This window comes from Chiloscyllium punctatum, chromosome 12, assembly GCF_047496795.1.
Source record: "Chiloscyllium punctatum isolate Juve2018m chromosome 12, sChiPun1.3, whole genome shotgun sequence".
Taxonomy (NCBI): Eukaryota; Metazoa; Chordata; class Chondrichthyes; order Orectolobiformes; family Hemiscylliidae; genus Chiloscyllium; species Chiloscyllium punctatum.
In genome coordinates this window covers 101,688-119,762 of record NC_092750.1, presented here as the reverse complement: position 1 = coordinate 119,762, position 18,075 = coordinate 101,688, and the positions used below count along the sequence as shown (strand labels likewise).

At 43.8% G+C, this 18,075-nt stretch overlaps 1 protein-coding gene across 4 annotated transcripts in view; it reads right to left on the bottom strand.

Annotated features, from left to right (window-relative positions):
* stimate (STIM activating enhance) overlaps nt 1-18,075 on the bottom strand; it is a 116,228-nt gene that overhangs the window by 25,383 nt on the left and 72,770 nt on the right. For 3 of the 4 annotated variants that reach the window (XM_072581699.1, XM_072581702.1, XM_072581700.1), the window contains 2 exons: nt 14,121-14,233; nt 3,934-4,011 (listed from right to left, as the gene is read on the bottom strand). In XM_072581699.1, the coding sequence (XP_072437800.1) occupies nt 3,934-4,011; nt 14,121-14,233 (191 nt within the window). The remainder of the gene's footprint in view (nt 1-3,933; nt 4,012-14,120; nt 14,234-18,075) is intronic. The other variant, XM_072581701.1, reaches the window with a different exon arrangement.

Below are 18,075 nucleotides of genomic sequence, written 5' to 3'. Positions count from 1 at the left end.
TACTTCCCACACACAAAGCCATGTTGACTATCCCGAATCAGTCCTTGCCTTTCCAAATACACGTACATCCTGTCCTTCAGGATTCCCTCCAACAACTTGCCCACCACTGACGTCAGGCTCACCGGTCTATAGTTCCCTGGTTTGTCTTTACCGCCCTTATTAAACAGTGGCACCACATTTGCCAACCTCCAGTCTTCCGGCACCTCACCTGTGACTATCGATGATACAAATATCTCAGCAAGAGGCCCAGCAATCACTTCTCTAGCTTCCCACAGAGCTCTCGGGTACACCTGATCAGGTCCTGGGGATTTATCCACCTTTACCCATTTCAAGACATTCAGCACTTCCTCTTCTGTAATCTGGACGTTTTGCAAGATGTCACCATCTATTTCCCTACAGTCTGTATCTTCCATATCCTTTTCCACAGTAAATACTGATGCAAAATATTCATTTAGTATCTCCCCCATTTTCTGTGGATCCACACAAAGGCTGCCTTGCTGATCTTTGAGGGGCCCTATTCTCTCCCTAGTTACCCTTTTGTCCTTAATATACTTGTAAAAACCCTTTGGATTCTCCTTAATTCCATTTGCCAAAGGTATCTCATGTCCCCGGTTTGCCCTCCCTGATTTCCCTCTGAAGTATACTCCTACTTTCTTTATACTCTAAGGATTCACTCGATCTATCCTGTCTATACCTGACATATGCTTCCTTCTTTTTCTTAACCAAACCCTCAATTTCTTTTAGTCATCCAGCATTCCCTATACCTAGCAGCTTTCCCTTTCACCCTGACAGGAATATACTTTCTCTGGATTCTTGTTATCTCATTTCTGAAGGCTTCTCATTTTCCAGCCGTCCCTTTACCCGCGAACATCTGCCTCCAATCCGTTAGCAGAGGGATTGAGTTTAAGAGCCACAAATTTATGCTGCAGCTCATCGAGCCTTGGTTAGACTACACTTGGAATATTGTGTTCAGCTCTGGTCACCTCATTATAGGAAAGATGTGGAAGCTTTATAGAGAGTGCAGAGGAGATTTGCCAGGATGTTGCCTGGACTGGAGGGCATGTCTTATGAAGAAAGGTTGAGGGAGCTAAGGCTTTTCTCATTGGAGCAAAGGAGGATGAGGGGTGACTTGAAAGAAGTGTACATGATGAAGAGAGGCATAGATAGAGTGGATAGCCAGAGACTTTTTTCCCCAGGGCGGAAGTAGCTATCACGAGGGGGCATAATTTTCAGGTGTTTGGAGGAAGGTTTAGGGGCGATGTCAGAGGCACGTTCTTTACACACAGTGTGGTGGGTGCATGGAAGCACAGTCAGCAGTGGTAGTAGAGTTAGATACGTTGGGGACATTTAAGAGACTCTTGGATAGGCACATGGAAGATAGTACAATAAAGGGTATGTAGGTTAGTCTGACCTTAAAAGAGGATAAAAGGCCGACAGAACATCGAGTGCCGAAGGACCAGTACCGTGCTGTACTGTTCTATGTCAAACGTGTGACTATCACATTTACAGTTGCAAAGTTATTATTGTCCCTGTCCATTATTGCTTTATTTTGCTTGCTAATATCATGAGTATTAGTTTACGTGGCTCAAATTATCATCTCATCACCCTCTTCTCACTCAATTGCGAAATGCTTTGCATCAATGTCTATATTGCTTCTAAGGTTTGTTTCATATTCAATTTTTAATATCTACTTTGTTGCTTTACTTTATATTCAGACAGTGTTAAATAAAACAAACAGACTGAGATTGCCATGGTTCAAGCATATCTATACTTTGCCAAAGTAAAGTTTGAAGTTCAATGCAGACAAGTGTGAGGTGATGTATCTTGGTAGGAAAAACATGGATATAAAATATAAAATAAGGGATAAAGCTCTAAAGGAGTGCAGCAGGACAGGAACCTGGGTGTTTATTTGCACAGATTATAGAAGGAATCAGGACAGGTGGCGAGAACAGTTAATAAGGTTCCTGGGCTTTATTCATGGGGCACAGTACGAAACAGCAAGGAGGTAATTTTTAATTTGTGCAAGACACTCGTTGGACCTCAGCTAGAGTACCATACACAGTTCTAGATGCAACACTATAGGTAGGGTATGAACATACTGCAGAAGAGATTTACAAGAATGGTTGGAAGAGGAGATACTTCAGCTATGAGGATAGACTGAAGATGTAACTGTCCTCCTTGGAAAGAAGGCTAAGATAAAGGTTTTCAAAACCACGAGCGGCTGGATAGAATAGAATGGTTCTCTCAAAAGGAACAAGAATGAGACAACATAGATATAAACTGATATGTAAGTTTAGCAAATGCACCAGAGTTGGAGAGGTCTAGAGTACAAAAAAAAAGTCCATTGTCCCATCAAGTCTGCACTGGTGAAAAAACAAACATTTCAGGTGTACATCTAAATATTTAAATGTTTTGAGGGTTTTGCCCTCTGCTACCCCTAAAGGAAATGAATTCCAGATTTCCACACCCTCTAGGTGAAAATAGTTACCTCACAGCTCCTCTAAGCCTATCCTCCTATTCCTTACATGAAATAATGAGAGGTCATTTTCCCCTTTGTGCATTCCCCTGCACGAAGGGGAAAAAGTTTCTTCCAGTCTAGCCTGGCTATGCTCTTCATAATTTTACATATCTCAAAATGTCCCTCCTCAGTCTTCTTTGCTCTAAAGAAAATAATTCCAATCTATCCAATCAATCTTGGGGCAATTGTGAGGCGGCACGGTGACTCAGTGGTTAGCACTGCTGCCTCACAGCGTTCGATTCCAGCCTCGGGTGACTGTGTGAAATTTGCACATTCTTCCAATGTCTGCATGGGTTTCCTCTGGGTGTTCCAGTTTCCTCCAAAGATGTGCAGGTTAGGTGAATTGAACATGCTAAATTGTCCAGTGTTCAGGGATGTATAGGTTAGATGCATTAGTCAGGGGAAATGTAGGGTAATGGGTCTGGGTGGGATATTCTTTGGAGGGGCGGTGTGGACTCGTTGGGCCGAAGGGCCTGTTTTCCACACTGATGGAATTTTAATGTTAATTCTAATTCATAACTAAAACTCTTCAGCCCAGGCAACATCCTGGTTAATTTCCTCTGCACTCTCTTCAGTGCAATCACATCCTTCCTATAATGTGGATTCCAAAACTGCGCAATGTGTGATGGCAGAAACACCTTTTTCACTCAGCGAGTGATTTGGGCCTGGAATGCACTGCATGCAAATACAAAGAAGGCAGGTTGAAGTAAGGCATTCAAGGTGGTACTGGATGACTATTTAAACAGAAACAACGTATAGGTTTATGAGCAAAAGGCAGATGAAGAGTACCAAGTCATAATGCTCACTTGGAAAGCTACAACAGACATGATAGATCATTTGGCTGCCTCTACACCAACTTTGCAAAAAAGTTCACTTTCCGGTTGCTCAAACATGACCACTTCAATTTGGTTCACGAATTCATGCTGTTGAATATAAATTAATGAGGACCGGAGTTTCCAGAAATCAAAATTTTCAACTTTCAAAAGATATAGACAACATACCAAACAATGAATCAAGTTTGTTATCATCATTTACAGTTGTCTTCTATATCAGAACTAGGTTAAAAAAATTAAGAGTCTCCCATTTAACACTGAGAAAAGGAAATTTTCTCTCTCAAAAGATCTGTTGAATTCTTTTCCTCAGAGAACAGTCACTGAATATATTCACAGCTGAGTTAGGTAGGCTTTAATTCTGCAAGGAGAGTCACAGGTTAGGATGGACAGATGGGAAAGTGGAGTTGAGGCCATAATCAGATCAGCCATGATCATATCAAATAGTGGAGCAAGCTTGAGCTGAATTACCTCATCCCTCTTAAAATTCTTGCACCTAATCAGTTAATGTCAAAAACAAGAAACTCATTCAAGTGGCTCAGTTCAGGTACCTTTAGTAAAGGTCAGTCTGAAAGGGCTACTTACATTGACAAAAAAAGGAACTATGAGCATCACAATCGCCAGCTCCAACTGTGGATTCTGGATTGGATTGAGTAAAGCTACCTGTGAAGAAAATCAGAAAAACACAAATGATGAAAAGCTATTTTACCAAGCAGGTTTAATCCCATAATCTCTTCCCATGGTCCACATCACCAACCACCACACTTGCAATTCCATTGCATATCAGAAAGATAATTGAATGCAACTGAAAAACTGGAATACCCATCACAGAAAAACAAGTGTTAAAGCACAGGAGACGACCATTTGGCCCAATGTGCTTGCACTGGTCCACAATATTAGTATCATAACCTAGTGCCAATCTCCTGCTTCATTTCCCCTCTACCACTGCATATTATTTTTAATCCAAATAATCACCAAGTGCTTCTTGAATACTGCATTTGATTCTGCATTCACCACATTTCCAGGCAATACATTCCATTGCTGAACTATTTGAGGAGTGAAAAGGTTTCTCCTCGCTTCACCTTTGTTTCTTTTGGAGATCACTTCAAATCTGTGCCTGCTTGTTCCTGCTCCGAAAGGGAACAATTTATCCCAACAGACTCTATCCAATCTGCCCATGATTTTGATCAATTTTATCAGGTTTCCTCTAGCCTCTCTCTCTCCAAGGAGAACAGTCCCAACTTCTTCAATCTATCCTCATACCTAGAACCATTATTACAAAACACTTCTGTACTCACTCCAATGCATTTCCATCCTTGCTACCCATAACTGTACACAATACTCAAGGGGAGGTCAACAAGTGTCTTATACAAGTCTAGATTAGAGTGGTGCTGGAAAAGCACAGCAGGTCAGGCAGCATCCGAGGAGCAGGAAAATTGACATTTCGGGCAAAAGCCTTTCATTAGGAATGAGCCCCTCTATAGAGTTGCAGCATAACCTTGTGGCTCTTAAACACAATCCCCTCCTAATGAAAGACAACACACCATATGGCTTCTTGACAATCCTATCAACTTAGGTGGCAACTTTGAGGAATCTATGCACATGGACTCCAAGATCCCTCTATTCCTCCACACTGCCAAGAATCCTGCCTTTAATCCTGTATTCTGCATTCAAATTCGACCCTCCAAAGTGAATTACTACACACTTTTCCAGACTGAACTCCATCTGCCATTTAATAGCCCATCCTGTCAATGTCCTGTTGCAACCGACAACAGCCCTTCACACTATACCACTTCATCAATCTTCGTGTCTTCGGCAAACTTACTAACTCACCCTTCCACTTCCTCATCTAAGTCATTTATAAAAATCACAGACAGAGGTCCCAGAACCGATCCCTACAGGGCACCACTGGTCACCAAGCTCCAGGCTAAATACTTTCCATCTACCACCACCATCTGTCTTCTACGGGCCAGCCAATTCTGTACCCATACAGCCAGATTTCCCTGTATCTCATATCTCCTTACTTTCTGAATCAGCCTTCCATGGGGAACCTTATCAAACGCCTTGCTAAAATCCATGTACACTCCATCCACTGCTCTACTTTCATCAATATATTTTGTCACATCCTCAAATACTTCAATAAGGTTTGAGAGGCATGACCTGTCCCTCACAAAGCCATGCTGACTATCTCTAATCAAGTTATGGTTTTTCAAGTCATCATAAATCCTGCCCCCAGAATCCTGTCCAGTATTTTACCCATCACAGACATGAGACTGACTGGTTTATAATTCTTAGGATTATTTCTATTCTCTCTCTTGAACAAGGGAATAACATTTAGGTAAAAACAATGACTGCAGATGATGGAAACCAGAGTCTAGATTAGAGTGGTGCTGGAAAAGCACAGCAGTTCGGGCAAAAGCTGTATTCCTGATGAAGGGCTTTTACCTGAAACATCGATTTTACTGCTCCTCGGATGCTGCCTGAACTGCTGTGCTTTTCCAACACCACTCTAATCTAGACAAGGGAATAACATTTGCCAAATCCCAATCATCTGGCACTACTCAGTGGACAGTGAAGACACAAAGATCATCACCAAAGGCACAGCAATCTTTCCCCTCACTTCCTGTCATAACCTAGGGTATACCCTGTCTGGCCCAGGGGATTTATCTATCCTTAAGATTTTCAACATTTTCAGCACTTCCTCCTTCTTAACATCAACCTGCTCAAGTATATCAGCCTGCTTCACACTGTTCTCAGAAACATCAAAGGTTCCTCTCAGTAGTGAATACTGAAGCAAAGTATTCATTAAGAACCTCCCCTACCTCCCCTACTCTAAGCGCAAGTTCCCTCCACTATCCCTGACTGGCCCTACCCTCACTCTGGCCATTATCTTGTTCCTCACATAAATGTTAAGGTTAAGGTTTTCCTTTTTCTAACCTGCTAAAACTTTTTCATGCTTCCTTCCAGCTCTAAGTCCATTCTTCAGTTCTTTCCTGGTGACCTTGTAACCCTCTAAAGCCCTGTCTGATCCTTGCCTCCTCAACCTTAAGTAAGCTTCCTTCTTCCTCTTGACTAGATGTTCCACATCCCTTGTCACACAAGGTTCTTTCAACCTACCATCCCTTCCTTGTCTCAGTGGGACAAACCTGCTTAGCAATATCAGCAAGTACTTCCTAAACAAACTCCACATTTCTGTTATGCATTTTCCTGAGAACATCTGTTCCCAATTTAGGCACCCCAGTTTCTGCCTAAAAGCATTGTTAGTCCCCCTCCCCGAATCAAATACTTTCCCATACCATCTGCTTCTATCCCTCTCCAGGAGTATAGTAAAGGTCAGGGAGTTGTGATCACTATTACCGAAATACTCTCCCACAATGAGAACTAGTTGGTGTTCATGGATATGGATGGCTAGCTGTCTTCCGGTTTGTCCTATTTAGTGTTTGGTGCAGTCCTTGCATGGGATTTTGTACACTACGTTGATTTTGCTCATGCTGGGTATCGGGTCCTTTGTCCTGGTGAGTTGTTGTTGGAGAGCGGCTGTTGGTTTGTGTGCTGTTATGAGTCCTAGTGGTCGTGGTAGTCTGGCTGTCAGTTCAGAAATGTTCTTGATGTATGGTAATGTGGCTAGTCCTTTGGGCTGTGGCATGTCCTCATTCCATTGTCTTTCCCTTAGGCATCTGTTGATGAAATTGTAGAGGTATCCATTTTTGGTGAATACATTGCCAAGGTGTTCTTCTTCCTCCTGCAGTTCTGGTGTACTGCAGTGTGTTGTGGCCCTTTTGAACAGTGTCTTGATGCAACTTCTTTTGTGTGTTGGGGTGGTTGCTTTCATAGTTCAGGACTTGGTCTGTGTGTGTGGCTTTCCTGTATACCTTTGTGGTGAATTCTCCGTTCGGTGTTCTCTGTACCATCACATCTAGGAATGGGAGTTGGTTGTCCTTTTCATCCTCTCTAGTGAATCTGATTCCTGTGAGTGTAGCGTTGATGATTCTGGTGTGTGTTTTCTATTTTGGTGTTTTTAATGATTACAAAGGCGTCATCCACATATCTGACCCATAGTTTGGGTTGAATTTGCGGTAAGACTGCCTGTTCTAATCTTTGCACTCCAGAGATGGGTGAGCCCATGGGTGTGCTGTTGATTTGTTCAAAAATTTGGTTGTTGAATGTGAAGTGTGTTGTGAGGCACAGGTCCAGTAGTTTGAGTATGCAGTCTTTGTTGATAGGTTCCCCTATCCATGAACACCAACTAGCTACGAAACGACACAACCAGCTATCCTCAGTAGCCACACACGCAAATGACAACCAACATGAGTTCGACTGGGACAACACTACTATTATAGGACAAGCCAAACAGAGAACAGCCAGAGAATTCCTAGAGGCATGGCACTCATCCACAGATTCTATCAACAAACACATTGACCTGGACCCAATATACCGGCCACTGCAACGGACAGCTGGAACTGACAACTGGAAGCGGCAGAGACAAACCACTATAAATGCCGAAGGAAACAACACAGAAGCGCTTCACAGGAGGCTACCAAGCACTGAGGATGTCTCCTAGACAGGGGACGAAATGTCTGCAACACAAATTCCCAGCTCGGCGAACAGAACCACAACAATAAATAGACAAATGTCTTTCCCTGGGATGCAGGTGTCTAGAACCAGAGAGCATAGGTTTAGGATGAGATGGGAAAGATATAAAACAGACCCAAGGGGCAACCTTTTCACACAGAGGGTGGTATGTGTATGGAATGAGGTTCCAGAGGAAGTGGTGGAGCTAGTACAATTGCAACATTTAAAAAGGCATCTAGACGGGTATATGAATAGGAAGGGTTTGGAGGGATATGGGCCAGGTGCTGGCAGGTGGAACTAGATTGGGTTGGAATATCTGGTCGGCATGGACGATTTGGACCTAAGGGTCTGTTTCCCTGTGCTGTGCCTCTCTATGACTCTATAATTGTCATGTCCTTCTCCTTGGTGAATATCAATGCAAAGTACTTGTTAAGAATCTCACATTTTCTCTGACTCCATGTACCCCAGTCTTGTCAAATCCCTAGCCCAGGTAGGTCACTTGAGGTACCCAGAACACATTTTCAACTCATAAGGCTTACACCTGCCTTGGAGAAACACTTAAGCACTACATCCAAGTTTTATAAATGCTCTTTATTGGTCCACCTGGTTATCAGCAAGTCATCTAGATATATGGCAACCTGGAGTAGACCTTGTAAAATATTCTCCATTGCCCACTGGAACAGGCTGATGATTCTCCAAAAGGCAGATAGTTATGAGTATTAACTGTAGCATGCTTCTGGTATTCCTCTGCCCCTACCTCAATGACTTCCACACCCTCCATGACATGGAGCTCTTCCTCCGCGCCGCCTTCTTCGACGAAGCCTCCCTCTAAGAACCCCTTCTCCCACCTCCAACCTTCCTCCTCCATTTGGCTCCACGCCCCCAACACCCACCACAGGCCTTATACCCACCCTAGACTTTTGTTGCTAACTGATGACAGCTATCGGCTGCCTCAATTTGTCCGCTCAGCTCATCCGCTCCAACATCATCCCCTCCAAAGGTGCAGCACTCCACTCTCTCCGCACCAACGCCTGGTTCACCATCAAACCCACTGACAAAGGCAGGGCAGTGGTAGTCTGGGGAACAGACCTCTATGTTACAGAGGCCAATCACCAACTCCTACCTTCCCCTTGCCCATGACTCTACTGCGACCCATCATGCCAAAATCACTTGCAATGTCCGTGCCCTCATCGCCTCTGGTGATTCCCCCTGCGCTGCCTCCAATCTTATAGTCCCCGAGCCATGCACTGCTCGGTTCTATCTGTTCCCCAAGATCCACAAGCCCAACTACCCCAAGCTGATCAATCATCTTGGCTTATCGTCCTATCTCGACTCCATCCTCTTCCCCCTTGGTTCAGGCACTTCCCATCTACATCTGTGACACCAACCACACCCTCCATCTCTTCAGTAGCTTCCAGGTCCCCAGCGCTTTATCTTCACAATGGACGTGCAGTCCTTATACACATCTATACCCCACAAGGGTGGCCTCCAGGCCCTCAGCTTCTTCCTCTCCAACAGACCTATCCAGTTCTCCTCCATCAATACCTTCCTCCGCCTTGTCGAACTGGTCCTCACCCTTAATAACTTTTCCTTTAACTCCTCCCATTTCCTCCAAATCCAGGGGGTGGGCTCCAGCAACACCTGCTTCTTTGTTGGCTATGTCGAGCAGTCCCTCTTCAGCACCTGCACAGGCACTGTGACCCAACTCTTCCACCATTACATTGATGATTACATCAGTGCAGCATCCTGCACCCAAGCTGAACTGGAGCAGTTCATCGACTTCACCTACAACTTCCACTCCAACCTCGGACACTTCTTTCCCCTTTCTTGACCTCTCCATTTCCATCTCCAGCGAGTCTCCAGACACACCGACTCCCACAACTACCTGGATTAGACCTCCGCCCACCCAGTATCCTGCAAGAATTCCATCCTCTTCTCTAAATTTCTCTACCTCCGTTGAATCCGCTCAGACGAGGAGATATTCCACTCCCAAGCATCCCAGATGTCTATCTATTTCAAACAACGTGATTCACTCCCCAGCCCTGTCATCCAGACAGCCCTCCAACCGCACCACCTTCACTCCTGTTCCACTGCTCTAAACCCCCCTGCAAACACTATAAAGACAGAGTCCCCCTTGTCCTCACCTACTACCCCATTAATCTCCACATCCAATGCATCATCCTTAAACAGTTACGCCAACTCCAACTAGACCCCACCACCAAGAACATCTTCCTCTCCTTACCCCTCTCTGCCTTCCACAAGGACCATTCCCTTCAACAGCCTTTTTACCCCCGGGTACCTTCCCCTGCAACTGAAAAAGATGCAAAACATGCTGGCACACCACCCCCTCACCTCTATCCAGGGCCCCAAACAGTTCTTCCAGGTGAGACAGAGGTTCACCTGCCTCTCTTCCAAACTAGGTGCTCCTGATGTGGTCTTCTCTACATTGGGGAGATCAAACGTAAACTTAGGAAACGGTTCACCAAGCATCTCAGCCAGGCCCGCAGGGGCCGACCAGACATCTCAGTCACTGCCCGTTTTAATTCTCCTTCCCACTCCCTTTCAGACATGATCATCCTTGGCTTCTCCACTGCCACAACAAACCAAATCACAAATTGGAGGAACAACACCTCATCTTTCGCTTGGGCATCCTACAGCCCAGAGGACTCAATGTTGAGTTCTCCAATTTCAAAGAACCTATCTTCCTTTCCCAGCCCCTCCACCTCCTTTGCACACCTCCCAGCCAACTACAGATTCATTTGTCCCATTGACCAACCAGATTGTACCCTCTCCCTGTCGTCACTTATCCCCACTTCTGCTTTTCATGAATCCATGCTGTATCTACGCAATGCGATAACAGATTACAGATTCAAGCCATTTCGCCATTACAGAAGTGAAGCAAATGGGCCTATAATTACCTACCTCCTTTTTTTTTTTAAAAAGTTGGCCTGACATTTGCCATTTTCCAATCTGCCAGAACCACCCCAGAATTCAGAAAATTTTGGTAAATTACCACAAGAGCATCCTATTTCTGCTGCCACCTCTTAATACCCTGGAATGCATGCCAACATGGCCAAGAGATTTGTCCACCTTTAACAGCATTAGCTTGCCAACACTACTACTTTAGTGATAATGATTAGTTTCTGTTATGGCCTCCTTGTCATCAATTACTGGCATGCCATTTGTGTCTTCCACTGTGAAGACCGACACAAAATACCCGTCAACACCTTGGCCATTTCCTCATTTTGCAATACTAAATCCTCCTCTTCTAGAGGTTTGTAAAATCATGAGGGGCATGGACAGAGTGAATAGCCAAGGTTTCTTCCCTGTAGTTGGGGAGTTGAAAACTAAAGGGAATAGGTTTAAGTTGGGCAAGAAAGATTCAAAGAGCACTTGTGTGGGAATATTTTCACAGAGGGTGATGAGTTTATGGATTGAGCTGTCAGAGGAAATTGTGGATGTGGGTAGAATTACAACATTTAAAAACCATCTGGATAGGTATATGAATAGGAAAGGTTTGAGGGAGAGGAGCCAAATACTGGCAAGTGGAACTAGATCTTTTCGTGGTCTCGACTCCACTTACCTGCCATCTCACCACAGTCGTCAATTCATTTACTGTTCAAAAAATTATCTATCTTCACTTTAAAAACATTCAATGTGGAAGTCTTAACTATTTCACTGGGCATGGAATTCCACAGATTTACAACCCTCTGGGTGAAGAAGTTCCTTCTCAATTTGGTCATAAATCTGCTCCTCCCTAATTTTGAGGCTATGCCCTCTTGTCCTAGTTTCACCCGCGAGTGGAAACATCCTCTCTACTCATATCTTATCTATTCCATTCATAATTTTATATGTTTCTATCAGATCCCTGCTCATTCTTCTAAATTCCAATGAATATAATCCCAGTCTACTCAGGCTCCCTCATAAGCCAACCCCCTCAACTCCAGAATCAACCTAGTGAACCTCCTCTGCACCTGCTCCAGTGCCAGTACATCCTCTCTCAAGTAAGGAGACCAAAATTGCATCCAGCTGCAACATAACCTCCCTGTTTTTAAACTCAATCCTTTAGCAATGAAGGACAAAATTCCATATTCCTCCTTAATTACCTGTTGTACCTGCAGACCAACCTTCTATGATTCATGCACAAGAACACCCAAGTCCCTCTGCACAGCAGCATGCTGCAAATTTTTTTTACCATTCATTCAATTAATAGTCCTTTCTACTGTTATTCCCACTAAAATGGATGACTTCATATTTATTCACATTGTACTCCATCTGCCAGACCTTTGCCCACTCACTTAAACGATCATGTCCCTTTGCAATGTTTCACAGTCCTCTGCACACTTCACTCCACTGTTCAACTTAGTGTCATCTGCAAACTTTGGTTGGTCCCCAATTCCAAGCCATTTATGTAAATTGTGAATAACTGTGGTCCCAACATTGATCCCTGAGGCACACCACTAGTCACTGATCACCGACCAAAAAAGCACTCATTTATCCCCATTCTTGGCTTCCTATTAACCAATCTACCCCTGCTAATACATTGCCCATAATGCCATGCATCCTTATCTTACAAAGCAGTCTTTTGTGCAGCACCTTGTCGAATGCTTTTTGGAAATCTTGATACACCTCCTACTTATATCAACTTTTACTCTTTTAAACTCCGGTGGATACAAACCTAGCTTGTTCAACTAAGGATGGGTTAGTAAATTCATGGATGACACTAGGGTCAGTGGAGTTGTGGATAGTGCCAAAGGGTATTGCAGGTTACACAGGGTTGTAGATAAGCTGCAGAGCTGGGTTGAGAGGTGGCAAATAGAGTTTAATGTAGTAAAGTGTGAGGTGATTCATTTTGGAAGGAGCAACAGGAATAAAGAGTAGTGGGCTAAGGGTAAGATTCTTGGTAGTGTAAATGAGCAGAGGTCTCGGTGTCCATGCACATAGATCCTTGAAAGTTGCCACCCTGGTTGATACAGTTGTTAAGGCAGCATATGGTGTGTTACCTTTTACTGGTAGAGGGGTTGAGATTTGGAGCCAAGAGGCCATGCTGCAGCTGTACAAAATTTTGGTGCAGCCGCATTTGGAGTATTGTGTACAGTTCTGGTCACTGCATTACAGGAAGGATGTGAAAGCTTTGGAAAGGGTTCAGAGGAGATTTACTAGGATGTTGCCTGATATAGAGGGAAGGTCTTATGAGGAAAGGCTGAGGGACTGGAGGCTGTTTCCGTTAGAGAAGAAAGTTGAGAAGTGATTTAATCGAGACATGGAAGATATTAAGAGGGTTAGATAAGGTAATTAGATAAGACAATTCCTTGGATTGTGATAGCGAGCACAAGGGGACATAGCTCTAAATTGAAGGATGATAGATTTAGGACAGGATGCCAGAAGTAGTTTCTTTACTCAATGTTGAGGTGGAAGCAGACACAATAGCTGATTTCAAGAAGCACCTGGACAAATGGATGAACAGGAAGGGAATAGAGGGATACGGATACTGTATGTGAAGATCGTTTTAACCTGAAAGGGCCGAAAGCCTGTTTTTGCGCTATATTGTAGGAATGGGCAATTAATGTTGGCCTAACCAATGCCCACATTCGCTGGATGAATTAAGAGAACATACCCACCCACCCTCCCTCCCTCCCTCTCTCCACCCAGAGAAAATCCACGCAAACATGGGGAAAATGTGCAAACTCCACACAGTCGTCCGAGGCAGGAATCAAACCCAGGTCCCTGGCGCTGCGAGGCAGCAGTGCTAACCACTGAGCCGCCCTGAATATGCCAGACTACCATTACCACTAATTCAGTGGATCAATGAGGCGGGGAGGATGTCCTACCAGGAGCAGTATCAAGCATATCTAAAACTGAGTCAGCAATCTAATGGAGCTAAAAGACAGGACTACCTGCATGCTAAGCAGTGCACATAGCATGCAATAGATACAACTAGCAATCCCACAAACCAATGGATTAGATCTAAACTCTGCAGTCCCTCCCCAACAGTACTATGGGTGTACCTTCACTAAATGGACTGTAACGGTTTCAGAAGGAAGCACACTACCACTTTTGTAAGGACAACTAAGGATGGGTAATGAACAGCCTAGTCACGAATGTCCACATTCTGAAGGAATCAAAAGTGACTAAGTTCAGAAACACAGATGAGTTCAGTCTGAGTTGGGGTTGGAGAGGAAGTGACAATAAATACAAACCTTCTTCCACTGAGGTAAGAGCAGCACCACAATCACCACAGTCTTCTCCAACATCATAATTAACAGGTAAAGTGCACACTGTCCAACCCAGGCACTGCACTCCAGTGGGTCGCCTGCAATTAAAGTTTAATACATAGAGTGAATGCTGCATGCAACCAGTTAACAGCTGGATTATTAGATTTCAGTTTCAATACATAAATGCAGCAAAGGCCAAACTGCATTCAGGATTACGGTAATAAGTGATGGTATAGCTTCGATAGGCTGAAACGCCTTTTCCACACTTAATGATTTTATGAATATACAAGTCACAAGTGGAAAGGAGAGACAAATTCCACTAAGTGAAATTTTAACCACCACACTCACCCCAGACCCCCTGGACATTCAATGGTATTATCTTTGCTGAATTCCCCAGTGAACAACCTGGGCATGATCAATGATCAGGATACCTAATTAGACCAACTGAGTGTTTTCCTCCTGAGTCCCAGTGATATCAGTCTTACTAGGGCTCCTTGACGTCACACTCTGTTGAAATCAGCGAAAATATTAAGGGCTGTCACCCTTACCCCACCTCTGGAATTCAGCTCTTTTGTCTATATTTTAAATCAATGCTGTGAGGTCAGGAACTGAGTGGCTCTGGTGGAACCCAAACTGAGTGTCACTGAGCAGATGCTGCTTGATGCACTGTTGACGACACTTTCCATCTGTAAGGATTCTATGAGTTGCCAATATATCATAATTGAAGTCAAATACCTATTGCCCACAATTACAGGAAGCTTTGGAAAGTTACCATCAGACTCTTAAAACTATGATTAAGGCACACTGTCACAATACCCATGGATTGGGGGAAAAAAGATTAGATTGCTAAATCTTTTCTATCAGGAATTCCCAAATAAATCCATGGATTTATTTAGTCCATTTAAACTGGCTTACGGTCATGGATTAGAGATCATTAAAACAGATTATGGAGATGTTCTTGAACTCTAGATGAATCTTCAATATTGGATTACATGTCCATATTTCGAGAAAAAAACTCACAGAAGCATGTCAAGTGGCAAAAGACATTCAAAATGTTCACAATCTGATAAGTGCTTCTGAGCTGGATTGGGAAAGTATGTTAAAAGGAATGACAGTACATAAGCAATGGACAGTCTTTAATGAACTATTATATAGCTTGCTGCAACTATGCATTCTTTCGGAGGTACAAAATTCAAAGTGTCCAAAAATAGTAATAGTAATGTTTGGGATATTTTTAAGAATACAGTAAAGGAAGACCAAAAAAAAACTGATAATGAAAGGAAGAAAAGAATTTGCATACAATCTTGCAAACATTTAAAAGATGGACAGTAAAAGCTTCTTCAGGTATGCAAACAGGAAATGTGCAGCTAAGACGAATATGGCCAATTAAAATCAGTCAGGAGAATTCATAATGGGGAATTCATAATGGGGAATAAAGAAGTGGCAAAGAATCTAAATGATTCCTTTGTTTGCTTTCATGGAGGAAAAGTCTGCCAGAGTTAAGAGATTCAAGTGGCTAGTGAGAATGAGGAATTGAAGGAAATTACATGATCAAGCCAATAAGAATTTTAAGCTTTGAGGAGATCACTTCATTCTCTTAAGCCCAGAGAATTTCAGGTCAGTATCCACCATCATGGCTCATTCAACAATGCTACCATCCCAGAGATCAGTTTGGTGAACTTTCATTGCACTCCCTCTTTGGTAAGTACGTCCTTTCTTAGGCAAGGTACACAGTACTCAAAAGCTCTCTACGGATGCATCAAGACTTTGTTCCTGAACTCAAATTCTCAAAACAGAACTGAAGTAGTTGAGCTTCATAAAGAGTGCAAGATAATAAGTGGCACAGTGACTCAGTGGTTAGCACTGCTGCAACACAGCGCAAGGTACTCAGGTTCAATTCCACCCTTGTGTGGAGTTTGCACACTCCACCCACGTCTGCTTGAGGTGAGGTGCCAGAAGACTGGAGATTGGCTAATGTGGTGCCACTATTTAAGAAAGGTGGTAAGGACTAGCCAGGGAACTACAGAACGGTGAGCCTGGGCAAATTGATGGAGGGAATCCCGACGGACAGGATTACATGTATTTGGAAAGGCAAGGACTGATTAGGGACAGTCAACATGGTTGTGTGTGGGGGAAATCATACCACACAAACTTGATTGAGTTTTTTGAAGAAGTAACAAGAGGATTGAGGAGGGCAGAGCGGTAGACGTGATCTATATGGACTGAGGTAAGGTGTTCGACAAGGTTCCTCATGGGATACGGGTTAGCAAGGTTTGATCTCATGGAATACAGCAAGAACTATCCATTTGCATTAAGGACTGGCTCAAAAGGTAGAAGACAGAGTGGTGGTGGAGGGTTGTTTTTCAGACTCGAGGCCTGTGACCAGTGGAGTGCCACAAGGATCGGTGATGGGTCCTCTACTTTTCATCATTTATATAAATGACTTGGATGTGAGCATAAGAAGTATAGTTAGTAAGTTTGCAGATGACACCAAAATTGTAGATTAGGTGGACAGCAAAGAAGGTTACCCCAGAGTACAACGGGATCTTGATCAGTTGGGCCAATGGGCTGAGCAGTGGCAGATGGAGTTTAATTCAGATAAATGAGAGGTGCTGCATTTTGGGAAAGCAAATCCTAGCAGGACTTATACACTTAGTGCCAAGGTCCTAGGGAGTGTTGCTGAACAAAGAGACCTTGGAGTGCAGGTTCATAGCTCCTTGAAAGTGGAGTTGCAGGTAGATAGGATAGTGAAGGTGGCGTTCGGTATGCTTTCCTTCATTGGTCAGAGTATTATGTACAGGAGTTAGGAGGTCATGTTGTGGCTGTACAGGACATTGGTTAGGCCACTTTTGGAATATTGCGTGCAATTCTGGTCTCCTTCCAATCAGAAAAATTGTGTGAAACTTGAAAAGGGTTCAGAAAAGACTTACAAGGACATTGCCACGGTTGGAGGATTTGAGCTATAGGGAGAGGTTGAATAGGTTGGGGCTGTTTTCCCTGGAGCATTGGAGGCTGAGGGATAACCTTATAGAGGTTTATAAAATCATGAGGGGCATAGATAGGATAAATAGACAAAGTCTTTTCTCTGAGGCGTGGGAGTCCAGAACAATAGAGCAGAGGTTGAGGGTGAGAGGAAAAAAGGTATAAAAGAGACCTAAGGGACAACATTTTCACAGAGGGTGGTACATGTATGGAATGAGCTACCAGAGAAAGTGGTAGAGGCTAGTACAATTGTAACATTTAAAGGCATCTGGATGGGTATCTGAATAGGAAGGGTTTGGAGAGATATGGGCCGGGGCTGGCAAGGGGGACGAGATTGGGTTGGGATATCTGGTCAGCGTGGATGAATTAGATGGAAGGGTCTGTTTCCGTGCTGTACTTCTCTGTAACTCAAAAAGCACTCTCTCATTAAAGTTTGGTAGAAGATTTGCAGCTCGGGTGCTCGTTGTTGTGGTTCTGTTCGCCGAGCTGGGAATTTGTCTTGCAAACGTTTCGTCTCCTGTCTAGGTGACATCGTCAATGCTTGGGAGCCTCCTGTGAAGCGCATCTGTGCTGTTTCCTCCGGCATTTATAGTGGCCCGTCTCTGCCGCTTCCGGTTGTCAGTTCGAGCTGTCCACTGTAGTGGCCGGTATATGGGGTCCAGGTCGATGTGTTTGTTGATAGAGTCTGTGGATGAGTGCCATGCCTCTAGGAATTCCCTGGCTGTTCTCTGTTTGGCTTGCCCTATAATGGTAGTGTTGTCCCAGTCAAATTCATGTTGCTTGTCATCTGTGTGTGTGGCTACTAAGGATAGCTGGTCGTGTTGTATCGTGGCTAGTTGATGTTCGTGTATACGGATCGTTAACTGTCTTCCTGTTTGTCCGATGTAATGTTTTCTGCAGTCCTTGCATGGGATTTTGCACACATTAGTTTTGCTCATGTTGGGTATCGGGTCCTTCG